Source organism: Sturnus vulgaris, chromosome 26 (assembly GCF_052056855.1).
Source record: "Sturnus vulgaris isolate bStuVul1 chromosome 26, bStuVul1.hap1, whole genome shotgun sequence".
In the NCBI taxonomy this organism is placed as follows: Eukaryota; Metazoa; Chordata; class Aves; order Passeriformes; family Sturnidae; genus Sturnus; species Sturnus vulgaris.
Window position 1 is genome coordinate 3,603,784 of NC_142268.1, and position 14,094 is coordinate 3,617,877.

Genomic DNA, 14,094 nt, shown 5'->3' on the forward strand with positions numbered 1-14,094 from the left:
AGCGCTGTCCAAACGCTCCTGGAGCTCTGGCAGCCTTGGGGCCGGGACCATTCCCTGGGGAGCCTGGGCAGTGCCCAGCACCCTCGGGGGGAAGAACCTTGCCCTGAGCTCCATGCCAAGCCCTGGCACAGCTCCAGCCCTTCCTGGGCTCCTGGCCCTGCTCAGCCCCTCAGCAGCAACCTCTGAGCTCCCCAAATCCCGAGTTCATGGCTCCATCTGAAAACATGTCTTTGTTCCAATGATGTGCTAGAAGATGGAACCTTTTCCACCTTTTCCCTCAACCACCCCTTGGCCCAATTAAATAATAAGAGGCGCTGCCTGAAACTCCTTAATTAGCAATTTGTTAATCAGCTTAAAAATGGAAAAGAACTTCTCCAGAAAACACGCAGCTAAAAAAACAGGGCAAAAATGACTGTTTTGAAGATCTGCAGATTTGAAAACAAGTCTGCAACTCAACCTGTTCTCCTATTTATTTGTCATGTTTCTGAAGACCAAAATGTCAGAAACAAAGAGCCTTCTCCTAAATTAACAGCTCCTTCCATTGTTTCCAGGGAGAACAGAGCCCACCTATTTCCCTTATTTATAAAAGCCACCTCTCTGCTCAGTGCTGGGGAACAACTCTGCAGTCACGTGCGTGGAGAAACAATGAGGAGTGATGACCCCAGTGGGTGTGAAAGCAAGTTCTAGTCAGAAAAGCTGCCAGCTCCATATTCCATGAGGAACATGGGAGTATGAGGGACAGAAGGAAAAGAAAACACAGGAATGCAGATGGCAGTCACAGCAAACGTGAGCATCTACAGAAAACCACAGAAATGAGGGAGAGCTGAGGGTTTGTGAAAGAAACCATTGGAGAGCTGCAGGGAAAAGGGAAGAGTGGGGAATGGCTGGGTGAAGAAAGGAAGGGAAAATAAAAGGAAAGGGTAGCACTAAAACAGTTCACACTTCCCAGGCATTAGAGGTTTCACTTTTGAGGAATCAGCCTGGAGAAGTTCACATTTTTTGGTCAGGAGTGTAAAGGATTTTGAACCTGGCTTAAGCCAACATTTAGTTCAGATGGAGAATTTTCTGATTCTCATCTAAAACCTCAGAAAAGCCAGCAGAAGTAGAAGTGCTTTCAAACTTTTGAGGTGTTTTTGTTGCACTCAGGTCGTAGTTTTCAGTGTTTGCCAAAAAAACTGCTTTTATCAACAATGTTCAACCCCAAGCCCCTGCCTGCTGTTTTTCCTCCCAGCTTTTTGGCTTACCCTACCCATCCAAAAAAAAAAAAACTTGTGGGCAAAACACTCCCAGGTTTAGGAGGCCACTCTGTCTTCTGTGGCCCAGTCCCATTATCTGCCTTATTCCTCCAAGCCATGAAGTGGGGTCAGAGCAATGTGGTAGGCCAAGAACCCAACCCAAAATGCTGATTATTCACAAAGTGACACTGCCAGGAGAGCATCCTGGGCTGGAGTGGGGACATAAAGAAGAGCAGACAGATGTTTGTGGGAGGGCCAGGGAAAGGAGGATGGGAAGTTAAACAGAATGAGGCTGTTCCATGTGGGCTGCTGTCAACACACCTGGGGTAAGGGCTGCTGCTCAGAGAGCTGAGGGGGTGGGAGAGCACAGATTACAGGGATGTGGCTCAACGTTTTTGGTTTACTTTACCTCAGTTCCCTCTTAGGGATCATAAGCAAAACATTAGTTTTTATTTTATTATTTAAGCAGTAATCAAACCCAGAAACATCCATTATTCATGTTTAACAAAACAATTTAACTGAAACTGAGGTAATATGAACACAAGTGCCCAATTCCCTGTTTTCATAACCTACAGCATGTGACCTCTGTGGTAGACTTAACGCAAGCAATAAATCCAAATTTTAACTTTCATATACTTGCTGGCAATGCATCTTAAGACTTAAAATATTTAGTGTTTTCTTTCTGGAAGAGCACTGAGTTAGAACAAGGATATCTTTTAACACAGCTCTAAATACTTGTGCTACACATGCAAATGTTTGTCTTGGGCCTCTGCAGATTTCATACTATAGAGTAAAATTTAATAAGCTTGCAAATTCAAAGGCAGATTTTTTAATATATTGACAATCAACACAGTGTTTACAAATATTTATCGTATCAGTGTTTTATGTTTATTTACTTCCATATGTAATAAAATATTTTAAATTGCTTTAATATCCTCCATGCTAAAGAAGCTACAAGTGGTACAATCTCTGCTCAGAATCTCCAGGACCATCCACTGTCCTGGTATCACCTTTCTATGCAATTCCATTTCTGCCAAAAGCTTTCTTTTGAAGTCTGGCAGGAGCTTCCAACTCCCAGTTAAATTCTATTTATTAGACTAATAAAAAACACACACATAAAACAGTCACGTAATTTAGAGTCTTTCTGTCAGGCAGTTTCAGGCTCTGGCACAGCTCAAAACAATTAGAAGACCAGAAATCAGATTCTACCTTGTTTTTGAAGTGCACTTCAATGGGCATAATGAAGCCAGCATAGCCAGACTCCTCCACCTTGTAGGGGGGCTCCTTGCACACTGAAAGAGAACAAATAAACGTGAGCTTGGAATTCAGCACAAAATTATCTGAGCCAAAAAGGAGTTGCAAGAGGAGAACTGGGCCTCTGACGACTCAGGGCACAATTAAAACAATGACCTTTGTGGAAAAACCCACACAGAATAAGATGGTGGCCACAGGCTTAGTTAAGAACATGAAATCTGCTCTTAGCTCCTCCCATGGAACGGAAACATAAAACACTGCAGGCCCGAGTCTCAGTGAGATCCTTCCCCTCCTGTGCACCCAGATACAATTACATTTCTGGGCAGTCCCACAACAATGCAAACTGCCAGCTCCAAGTGCCTGGCAAGGAAAGGCCGAGACCCAAAGGGTGGAACAGCACAGAAAGATAAACTTTACTTTGATGCCCATGTTTCCACTAGCACACACAAGCAGGTGATTATTTTTTCCTTGAAACACTCCCCTGCACTCCTCAGTGCTCATAGCTGGGTAACAGCCACGCTGCAGGCGCTGCTTCCCCCACAGGTGAACAAACCTGAAGGGCAGGTGAGCACTGCTATTTATTCCACACACAAGGAAACACGAGGAGGAAGGTGAACCAGTTTGCTGCTAAGGTCAGAGCTGCTTACTGCAGAAACAGCAATTAGAAAAGTTAATTGCTTCTCAGAAATTAATCTGCATGTCCCTGCCCGAGTTCCCCCTGTCCCGCTATCTGGTGTGGGTTCATGCTCCTGAATCCTTCCCATTACCCATTCCAGGATATCCCATTTGAAGGATTCCAGGATCATTTCTTTGGCCATGATGTAGCAGCACACAGCAGCTGCCAGGAGAAACATGAGCCCCACACAGATATTCTCCCTCTCAGGAACCGGATGCACTTGCATATAATTTATGCACCACAATATATGTAAATAAAGTCAATTAGGTAATTAGAGGAATTCAGCGCAAATCTTTTGAGTTTCTCTTAAGAATTCCAAGTAATTAATATGATTAGGAAACAGTACATCAAACCTAAAAGCACACAAATTATTTTCCTTTAATGTAGCTGTATTATCCCCACCCAGCTCTGAGCACTTCTACCATCATTAAGGTGCTGGAAAGCAGCACTCCAAATGCAACTGAGAAAAAAGGGCATCACTAAAAATAACAAAAACCTCTAGATTTGCTTTAACTTGAATTTCATATAAGAACCCTGTCATTTAGAGGAAAAAATCCCAAACCAAAGAGCAGTGCCAATATGGCAGCAGGAATCTTAAGCCTATCTGCCAAGCAGCCTTTGTTCCTCTGCCACTCTATTCTGACAAATTCCAAGGGCTCCAAGAGCAATCTGCCAGCAGCACGAGCCCACCTTCAGCACCAGGATCTGCTCCAAGAGGGCACCATCTGAAGAAACCCTTCAAATCAACTCAGGAATAGGAGAGGCACTTGCCACAGGATTTAGGTACAACCCAGACACGCCTTGGTCAAAGGCATGCTGGTATTAGGAGCAAGCGTGGAAAACCCAGGGACTGGGAAAAAATCCCTCTGTAAAGGCAGATGATACAGCACCTGACTGAGCAAAGGCCATGTTTTATACTGCCAGAGGGCAGGGCTGGATGGGATATGGGGAAGGAATTCCTCCCTGGGAGGGTGAGGAGGCCCTGGCACAGGGTGCCCAGAGCAGCTGTGGCTGCCCCTGGATCCCTGGCAGTGTCCCAGGCCAGGATGGATGGGGGCTGGGAGCACCCTGGGATCATGGGATGTGTCCCTGCCCATGGCAGGGGGTGGAATGGGATGGGCTTTAAGGGCCCTTCCAATCCAAACCATTCCAGGAATCTATGCACTATCCCAACACAGTTATTTGTAATAAATTAATTACACCAGAAGACAAGAACTGTAACCCACAAATTGCATTTTTATTCTATAAATCAGCTTTCAGCTCAGTCCTGCATCTGCTTCTCATACATCGGTTTTAGCAGATCAGTTTGAAGGAGATATTAACACACAGACCAGAGTCACACCCTTGTGAATGCTGAGCACCTCTCAGCTCCTTTCCACTGTGGACTCCCACAAATTCCCAATGTCACAGGTTGTCCTAAGGCATCCTGAGTGCCCTGCTCCCACAGCAGTATTTCCAATAATGCACATTACAACAATTCCCACGGGCAGCTTGTATTTCTTAAAGCACTGAAGCTTCAGTTACACAATCCTTCAGAGATGTAACTGCACTGCCCCTGAGAAGGGCAATTCCTGCTCCTCCACCTCAATCTCATGAGCTCCTGCTGCCCCATGCCAAGAATAAGGTTCATTTTGTTACAGGGTCAGAAAACAAAGTCAGAAAATAACACTTCAACCCAACCACAGTGACTGCACTGGGCTTGCAGGGGGAATGTACAGCAAAGACACCATCACCCCATGGCACCATTGATTTCTGCTGAGTTAAGGCCACCTGAACTGGCACCTGAGACTAGAAATTGCAAGAATCTGCAAAACTCTCCATACCCAGTACGCATCTGAGCCCAGTATTAAAGCATCTCTCACGTGCTTCCAGCTTTTGCTGGAGAATTCTAACAAATCAAACCCATCTTTCCCATTGTGTAACATGAATTATCTTCTGCTGTCACTTGTGTCTTGAGAACCTGCACATACTAATGCTTAAATAAGAGGAGAAAGCAGCTCACCTCCTGCCCTTTCAGCAGAAGAAAGGTCCCATTCTCCCTGACCTCCCTCAAACACAGTGGGGAAAGGTTAAAGCCGAGTGCACGCAATGGACATTTCGCTCCTCTTTAAGGAGACATTTCACAGAAAAGCGACAGTTCAACACAACCACGACTTGCAAAATGCTCTTTCATAGAGATAAACCCCGTCCAACCCCCTCTGACCTCGCTTGGGTTTTGGGAAGCTCTCGTGCAGGCGGAAGACGACGCGCTCCACGAAGTGCTGGATGTCGCACTGCTCCGGGCCGCGCACGAACACCATCCAGTCGTGGGTGAACCCTTCCGTGGTCGGCTTCTTGCGCAGCTGGGCCCGGTGCCCCAGCTCCAGCTTCACCTGCACCGTGCACTGCGTGGGGACAGAGGCAGGAGCGTGAGCACAGACAACGCAAAACCGTGCTGGGAGGCACTGGGAACACAGCAGCCCCCGTGTGGGGATCAGTCTCGGACTGCAAACCGCTGCTCTCAACGGCAAGGCTGGCACAAAAATAGCTCCAGCACCATTTCATACCTATTTTCTTCCTAATATTAACGTTGCAGAGAAAGCAGCTCTACAAGAGGGATCGGTTTCTCTGCCTCACTGATCAGTTAAATTGTCAGCAAAGTCCTAATTGAGGAATCTTTATTTCTAGAAAGTGTCAGAGACAGAACTTGATGTTCACAGCTTACAGAATTCACAGCACTGACAGAAAACTCATCTTGAAACAGGAAAAATCAGACCATGAATTGGTGGCTTATGATATTCTCTCGAATATATCACTCACCAGAAGAAAATTATGTTTCCTGTATGGTTCTAAATATATTTTATTATCTCACTTTCAAAGACCAAGTTAGCATATCTGCCTATACAATGTCCAACACTAAACTGACCTAATTCTGATTTGCACTCCTGAATCCTACTCTGATCACTGAATAACACAGAAGGTGTACTGCATGTCTGGCTCAAAGCACAAAAATCCCATTAAGTGTCTTAAAAAACAAATGACATTAATGGTGAAAATCCACATAGTATTGCAGATTTCACAGCCAGGAGAAAGGAAATGAATTAAACAGATGTAACAGAGAAAAGGCAAATGGGATTCAGACACAAGAAAAATCAAGGAAATCTTAGAGCCACATTTGTAGACAGAGAATAACACCCAAGGTACCCAACTTTTTTTCACAATTGTTACACAAACCAGAGCAGCAGCAGTGATTCCAAACTAAACCTACCAAAATCCAGCTTCAGCACCAGGAGGCTCATAGAAAAAAGGGCTGCTTTCAGTCCCTACCCCATTCTTCACTTCAGGCTTGAAAATAAGTGTCTTGCTCTTCCTAGCAAGTCCCAATTACCACTGGGAGAGGCAGCATTATTTGTCATTACCTATATTACATGTTGACCTGGAGCCAAACCAAGGGCATGTTAGACAATGAGCAGGGAAAGAGAAAGCTCCAGACAAATGTTTAGGGAAAGTATCATCTTTATTTTCCCCCTGACAAACTGCAGCGAGGAGTGTGATCACAATTAATGCTCAAAAACATTTTGCATCTCCAACCTGAAATTTTTTTCCAGACCATGGTGAACACTTGCTGAAAAAGCCTAAGTGACTCCATCTCAGCCTTCTTGTCTTTGTAAAAAGCTCTCACAGGAGGTCTGCAGAGCACCAGGCATCAAAGCCTGACCTCCCAAATTGCAGTCCAGTTCCAATTTCAACCATAAGCCTTAACACACTCTTTCAGGCAGTTTAAATCTTTACAGCAAAATACCTTCAGCCACCCAACACATCAATCCTAAGGCTCGGGGACAGACTCATCTCATTAATTCCTTCACCATTATTGCTACAGCATTTCCTTGGGATACCTTCCTCTGCAAGTTCTCTTGGCAGGCCATTTTTTCCTGTTCTTAAGGCTTATCTAGAGCAGCCCCACCTCGCTCCTGCGCTAAGAACCAAGGCCCAGGGCCGGCTGTTCTTTCATGTCGCATTAAGGGCTGAGAAGAAAGGCAAGGTGTGCTTCTCTCCGAGCACAGCAATCCCTCCAACGCTGCAAGAGCATTATGTGGAGCCAGCCTGCCGAAATCCCCAGCTCGCACTGGAGTGTGCCTGCAGGCCTGCTTTATCTGGGATGCTTCCCACAGTGCTCACATCCCCTGAGCCAGGCTGTGCCGCAGCCTCACGTTATCGATTCCATAATTACCCTTTAAATCCTGCTACTGTTGCCAGTTACTACCCCTCTCCTGAGAAGTGCAAATGACTGTCAGGCTACAAAATCTGCCTTTCCGAGTTGAAACGGCTGAGAAATTGGAGCTGAGAACCAGATGGGGCTGTGTGGAAGAGACCGAAATTGAACATAAAAGAGACTGTTTAACTGAGAGTGAAAGTTGTACTTGCTGCACTCCTCACACCCTGCTCCAATTAACAATCGCTGTGAATTAAGCCAGAAGTTGAAACACATTTGAAAATAAGATCTCCCAACATAACCAACATCCAAAGTTGCTCCGCTGAAAATGGAGGGTTTTTCTCCTTTTTTTCCAAGCGTGTCTCTCAACAAAGGGAAATCAGGATCCTATTCAAACAATTTGTAATAATACAAAGGAGCCTACTTTCAACTTCTCAATAAACATTCTGAAGGCTGCTCTGGTTTTTGTTTGATGTGCTAATTGCCTGAAAGCCATCAGCAGCTCCCATTCCCGCTCCTCCGGGTGATTATCCGGGCTAGCGGGGCTGCTTCCCGAAGCTCAGCCCTTGGGTACCTGTTACCCGCTCCCCGCACACAAAAGGCTCCCCATGCCCATCACCTCAGGTAAACTTCCCGCACGCATCCCGGAACCCCCCGGGCCGCCAGGGACTCTGCCGGTGGCATTAACCCTTGGCGGAGCGGCTCGGGGGGGTCGCCCCGCCGGCACCTCCCTCCCCGGCAATAATCCCAGGCAGGAATTTGCGGGAAATGCTGCTCACACCCCCCGCCGCGGGCGAGGCTGCAGCGGCCGCCCACGGAGGGGAGAGGGCTGAACCCCCTCCCCAGAAGGGTGTGGGGACGTGTCCCACCTCAATGGGATTAGGGAGGGGGTGTGACCCCCAAATGCGGGGTGGGAAGGAGGAGTCCCCATCAAATGAGGGGTGTGATGTGTCCCCCCCAAATGGGACTGGGGAGATGATGTACACCCCCAAAAGGGGGGGTGTGGAGGAGGTGTGCCCTCCCCCCAACTAGGACTAGGGAGGAGATGTGCCCACGGTAAAGGTGCGGGAAGGAGGAGGTGTGCCCCCCAAATGGGATTAAGGAGACGTGTCCGCCAAAAGGGGAGTGGGGAGAAGGCGTGTACCCTCCCCAAATGGGGGCTGGGAAGGAGGTGTGACCCCTCAAATTCGATTGAGGGGATCTGCCACCCCCAAAAGGGTGTGAGAAGGAAATGTGCCCCCTAAATGGGGGTTGCAGGGAGGAGGTGTGCCCCCACAAAGGGGTATGAGGAGGACGTGTGCCGCCCAAACGGGATTGGAGAGGAGATGTGCCTCCGCAACAGGGTGTGGGAAGGAGGAGGTGTGCCCCCCAAAAACAGCTGGGGAGGAGGTGTGCCCCCCCAAAACGAATGAAGAGGAGGCGTCCCGCTTAAAGGGTGTGGGGAGGACATCTACCTCCCCCAAATGAGGGGCTGGGAGGAGGTGTGCCCCCCCAAAGAGGGTGTGAGGAGGAGATATGCCCCCTAAAGGGGGGCGATGCTCCCCAGCCCCCCCTTCCCGAGGATAGGGGCGCCCTCCCCATTCAGAGCCCCTTCCCCGGGGGTCTCCCTCTACGTGCCCCCCTCTCCGAGGGGGGGGGCGGCACCGCCCCACCCCTCCGGCAGCGCGGCGCGGCCGCTCCCCTCACCTGATTGTCCATGGCTGGGCACAGCAGCGCCGCGGGCCCCGCTCGCTCGCTCCCGCTGCCGCGGCGGTTTCGCTGCCCGGTCGGCGGGGCGGGGGGGAGAGAATCTCTTCCCCCGCTCTGTCCACGAGCGAAGCCGCTCTGTCCGTCCCCCCCACCCCCCTCCCCACCGCCTCGGCCGCCGCCTGTTCGGTCGCGGCCCCTCACGGCCCCGCCGCCCGCCTCATTGTGTGTCACTCACAGGCAGCGCCAGCCCCGCGCCCGCCCCGCGGAACCGGAAACCGCCTCAGCGCCACAGCGGCCCCCGCGCGCCGCCAATGCCCGCGCGCCGCACGCCGCGGGGCGGGGCCCCGCCCTCCTCCCCGTGATGGACAGGCGTGTCCACCAATGAGCGGCGGGCGGGCTGCAGAGTGGGCGGGTCCGTGGGCGGGGCCAGCGCTGTGGGTCAGGCGGGGGGCGGGAGCGGGGCCCGGCCGCCCCCCCAGACCCGTGTGGGGCGATGCAGCGGCCGCTCCGCTCCGGCTGCCGTCCCGCTGCTGTCCCCGCTTCTGTCCCCCCTTCTGTCCCCCGCGATGTTCCTCTTAGTGCACAACCAACACCGGGACCTGGCGCGTGGGCCTCGCCGTGCGCTCCTGGCCGCGCCATCCCGCCCCTACTCCTCCCATGCCGCCCTCGATCCACGTTTCCCCGGCGGTGTGTTAATTCCCGACACAAATGAGGTGGGAACAAGGGGAAACGAGGGAAGCCGCAGGTCCCGATGCGGGATGGCCGGGCAGGGCTCGCCTTGTTCTCCGCCTCGCTCCTTCCTGCGCCTTTTTTCTCTCCGTCTCTCCCTCACGTTCCCCCGTCTCATTTTTCCTCTCCTTGTCTTTCATTTTCCCTCAGTGCTCCCCTTTTCCTCCTGCCTATCTCTTATTTCTCCTCAGTTTCTCTCATTTGCTCTTGTTGTGCCCAGTTTTCCCTTACTCCTTTATTCTCCCTTGTTCTCCCTCATTTTTCCTTTGCTTTCTCTTGTTTCAATTGCTCACATTCTCTCTCATTTTCTTTCCATTTCTTTCCTTTTCCCCGCAGTCTCCCGCATTTCTCCCATCGGTCTCCCACATTTTCTCTCAGTTTTCATTTTCTCCCTGGTGTCCCTCCTTTTTTTTTCTGTTTTTCTCCTTTCTCTCTTTCACTCTTTTTCCCTTGGTCTCCCTCGTTTTCTTTCAGTTTCTCTCATTCCCCCCTCATTTTCTCTCCTTTTCCCTTCACTCTCCCTCATTTCCCTCTCAGTTTCTGTTTTCCCTGCAGTATCCCCTTGTCTCACGCATTTTCCCCCCAAGTCTCCCTCATTTCCCTCTGTTTATCTCCTTTTCCCTTTGGTCTTCCTTATTTTTTCCCCTCAGACTCCCTCATTTTATGTTTTTCTCCTTTTCCCCTCAGTGTTCCAGATTTTCCCTCCAAATCTTCCTCATTTCTCCCCTCAGTCTCACACATTTCCTCTGTTTTCATTTTCCTCTCATTCCCCTCATTTGTTCCCCTCACTCCTCTTCATTTTGCCCCTCACTTTCCTCTTTTCCGCTCAGTTTCTCTCCTTTTTCCCCTTGATCTCCCTCATTTTCCCCTCATTCTTCCTCTCAGTCTCCCACATTTCCTCTCAGTTCCCATTTCCCCTTCACTTCCCTCATTTCTCCCCTTTGTCCCTCATTCCTCTGTAGTTCCCTTCCCCTTCCCGCCTTCCTTCCCCCTCTCCTCCCTCTTTCTCCCTCCCAGGCAGAGTTTTACCCCTTTTTTTTTTTTAGAGTTTTAAATGACAAGTTATAGCTCTCAATTTTGCCAGCCCTACAGGAGCACTGGACTGATCTTTACAAATGCAATTGGTGACTGTTTCCGAGCAAACTCGTTCAGAATTTTTCTCCGTGCAACTTTCTTGTTTGAAATAATTTGTTGATCTCTGCGAGGCAGCAGAAAACCCCCCGTGTTAGCCAATAACTCTGTGTGTCGCTGACTGATCGCCACAGGCGAGGATTAATCGGTTCCCAAATCGTTCTAAAGAGCCACTTTACCTCATCAACCTGATAGAGGATATTAGCGAAGCAAAATGCTTAATCGCTTCAGTTAACAACAACAACAACAAAAAAGAGCCTGATTTGGGTTCCTTTAAGTGCTCCTGTTTTAATTTTCCATGTTTCTGTCTGATGCAGTCCCAAGAGACATCTCCTTGGACAGTCCCTTTTCTTCTCCATTGAGAAAGGGCCTCTTTCTCTGGGAGTTCTCATTGATATCTTTAATTGTGAACATTATTCCCATGCACGTGACTCTCGGGTCTAAATCTTTTTATTTTCTACCTCCCCGTCTTGGCTATTCACTCCCAGCCTCATCACAGCCCGTGGAGGTAACGTGCTCCCAGGGCTGGGTATTTCCTGGGAATGTCTTCATCTTTCCCAAATTTGCTCTTGCTCTGCTGAATTTCCACCTTGTGCAATAGATGTTGTTCAGACACACCAGACTCTGAGCTTTTTCTTGGAAAATTTGCCTGTTACTTCCTCTGAAACATGGCTAGAATTTGCTTTTTGTTTTAATTTTCCTCAATGGCAATTTTCCCATGCCTTTATTTTTGCCCAGTCTGGTGTTAATGGTTGTTGTGCTCTCCCAGTATAGGACACAGCTGCCATCCCACTTCTGGTTTGGACGCAGGTCACTCCTTCAGCTTTCACAGGGGAGATCTGAGCAAGAACTTGGACACTTCCAAGATAGGAAGCCCAGAACCAAGCGCCTCAGCTTCCACATGCACTCTGGCAGCCCAATAATTGAGCATTAAACCACGTTTTTACTGAACAATTTGGGGTGTCCCATTTGGGGTAAGCAGCACCTGGTGCTCCAAGCACTCTCTGCTGGAACGAGCAGTTTGGAGCTGGACTTTGCTGATCCCTGTGGATCCCTTCCAACTCAGGATATTCAATGAAGTGGCGTGAATGGATTAATTTAAGATGTGCTGGAGTTTCTTTACATTCAACTGCGAAAACACTCAAGGAGAGAAATTCCTAGAACCAGCCTTTGCTCTGCTAGCAGTTTCCAGCCTGAACCATTTCCAGCACAACCACTGATCAAATCCACCCCGATTTTCTTTTCAAGCTCCCCTCAAAAAGAAATAATAAAATTACAGCCAAGGGTAGAAAATTTGCCAAGCTCTTTGGGAGCATGTTGGGAGTTTCGGGTGCTGGGGACGCTGGTGCCAGCAGCCATCCAGGCTTCTCCAAACTCCTAATTTTGCAGGGAGATCTCAAGCTAACGAGCTGTCAGCCGAGTGCCTTCGCACCCGAGGCAGCCGTGGGCTGAGCTCCTGGTTCTTTATACCTATTCCAGCAACTTCTGGGCTTTGCAATAAGCGTCTGCAAATCCAATTAGCGTCTTTCTTTGTGGCACTGGATGCTGGCAGAGATCCGCTGTGCTGCTGCCATCTACAGTAGAGCCAGTGCCAATGGATAAGAAACAGCCCTTATTTACATATGCAAATATGCAAATGAAACACGACAGCTCTCCTTCATTTTTTGTTTGGGTTTTTTTTTTTAATTTTTCTTTCCAGAGTCTTGCCTCAAAGATCCTTGTCTCGGACTGAAAGGTGTGTGTTTAATCTGGCTTGGCCCATGGTAGGGGACCATGCCAAGGGCTGGTTCTGTCCCGTGAGAGTTGGAGATGGTGGAAAATAAAGTGGAAAAAAGACATTGCACTGCACTTATCCCTGCCTTGGCCAGGGATGGGAAAGATTTCGGGGGTGTTTTCCCAGGTTCCAGCCCTGGGAAAGGACAGCACGTTCTTTCTCTCTCCTGCCTGTGCACACCACGGATGCTTGAGAGGCTGAACGTGGCTGTTCCTGGGGAGTGTGAGCAAAGGAAGCAACAGCCAGGGCGTTGGGATCAGATGAGTCCCGGTGCTCCAGTGACAGAGCAGCCCATGCTCAGGTGTCCCCCCAGTCACCAGAGTGGCAAAGCCTTGGCAGAGCCCACCCCAGCTCTTGGGATGATCTGAGGAGCAGATAATTGCAGACAAAACTGCCCTTCGAGGCACCTCTTCCCTCCCCTGGCTCCCTTTCTCTGCGGGAACACAGCACTGACCCCCTCAAACACACACAGCAGCCCCTCCAGACCGTCCTCATGCAGCCCAAGATGCCTGAATTGCTCATTTTCCAGCAAAAGTTCTTTCCTGTAGGTTTAGCATCCCTCACTGTGAGGTGGGCTGTACATCAACTGTGTAGTGACTGCAAGTCCCTTTCATGGTTTTGTGTGTCTGTGCTTGTGGCTTGCCCTTCCTGTCTCTGGAGAAACAAGGTTGTTTCACTGTTTTTCATCATTCATTATTATTTTCTCATTACTAATTTAGTTGCAGCCTTCTCTGCTTCCACTCTTGCACTGAAGACCATGACTTCTGTGGTCAGTCTGGGCTCTGAGTGGCTTGGACACCAGCCAGGGAACAAGCAAGCCTGATTCCAGCACGGAAAGAATCAGGCAGTGCAGAAAAATTATCATCTTGTAATAGCTCTAAAGGATTTAAAGATTAAGACAAAACCCCACGTTTGAGCAGGGTTTCTGTGAGAAAATTCACTCTTCCAATTTGTACCCATGTGCAACATGCTTGAGTGCAAAGATCCTCAAGTTCTGGGTGTCAGTGACTTCACTGCCTTCTCTTACAGCTGCAAAATGATTCCAGTGGTCTTCACTCACTTCTGCACAGCCCATCCCGTGAGCCAAATGCTCTGTGGTGTTCCCAAGATGGGCCAGTCTGCAGCTGAAACCCACAACTGCTGATCTTTAGGTAAGAAGGGGCAGAAATCTTTCTCCTGGTGTGGACCAAGGCTTTGCCAGTCACAGCATCACATCCTTGTGTGCAGCCTCTGGAAACGTCCTGAACCTGAAGCTGAGGGAGGATTTGGTTTCTCTGGGGGGACCTGGGTGCTGCTGTGGTCTGTGTCACAGGGTCACCTGAAGGTGACAGGGAGAAGCTGTGAGTGAGGGGTGAGTGAGGGCTGCAGCCACGCCGGCTCCTGGTTTGTTAATCAACACTGGGATCCCTGCAGG

The 14,094-nt window shown here is 49.3% G+C and overlaps 1 protein-coding gene across 2 annotated transcripts in view; it reads right to left on the minus strand.

Annotated features, from left to right (window-relative positions):
• Positions 1 to 9,175, minus strand: part of MLLT1 (MLLT1 super elongation complex subunit) — a 32,136-nt gene extending 22,961 nt beyond the window's left edge. Inside the window, exons 1-3 of one of the 2 annotated variants that reach the window (XM_088179121.1) lie at positions 9,044 to 9,175; positions 5,369 to 5,549; positions 2,445 to 2,527 (exon numbers count right to left, since the gene is read on the minus strand). In XM_088179121.1, coding sequence (XP_088035247.1) covers positions 2,445 to 2,527; positions 5,369 to 5,549; positions 9,044 to 9,055 — 276 coding nt within the window. In that variant the 5' untranslated portion in view covers positions 9,056 to 9,175. The remainder of the gene's footprint in view (positions 1 to 2,444; positions 2,528 to 5,368; positions 5,550 to 9,043) is intronic. The other variant, XM_014882953.2, reaches the window with a different exon arrangement.
• Between the last annotated feature and the right edge of the window lie 4,919 nt (positions 9,176 to 14,094).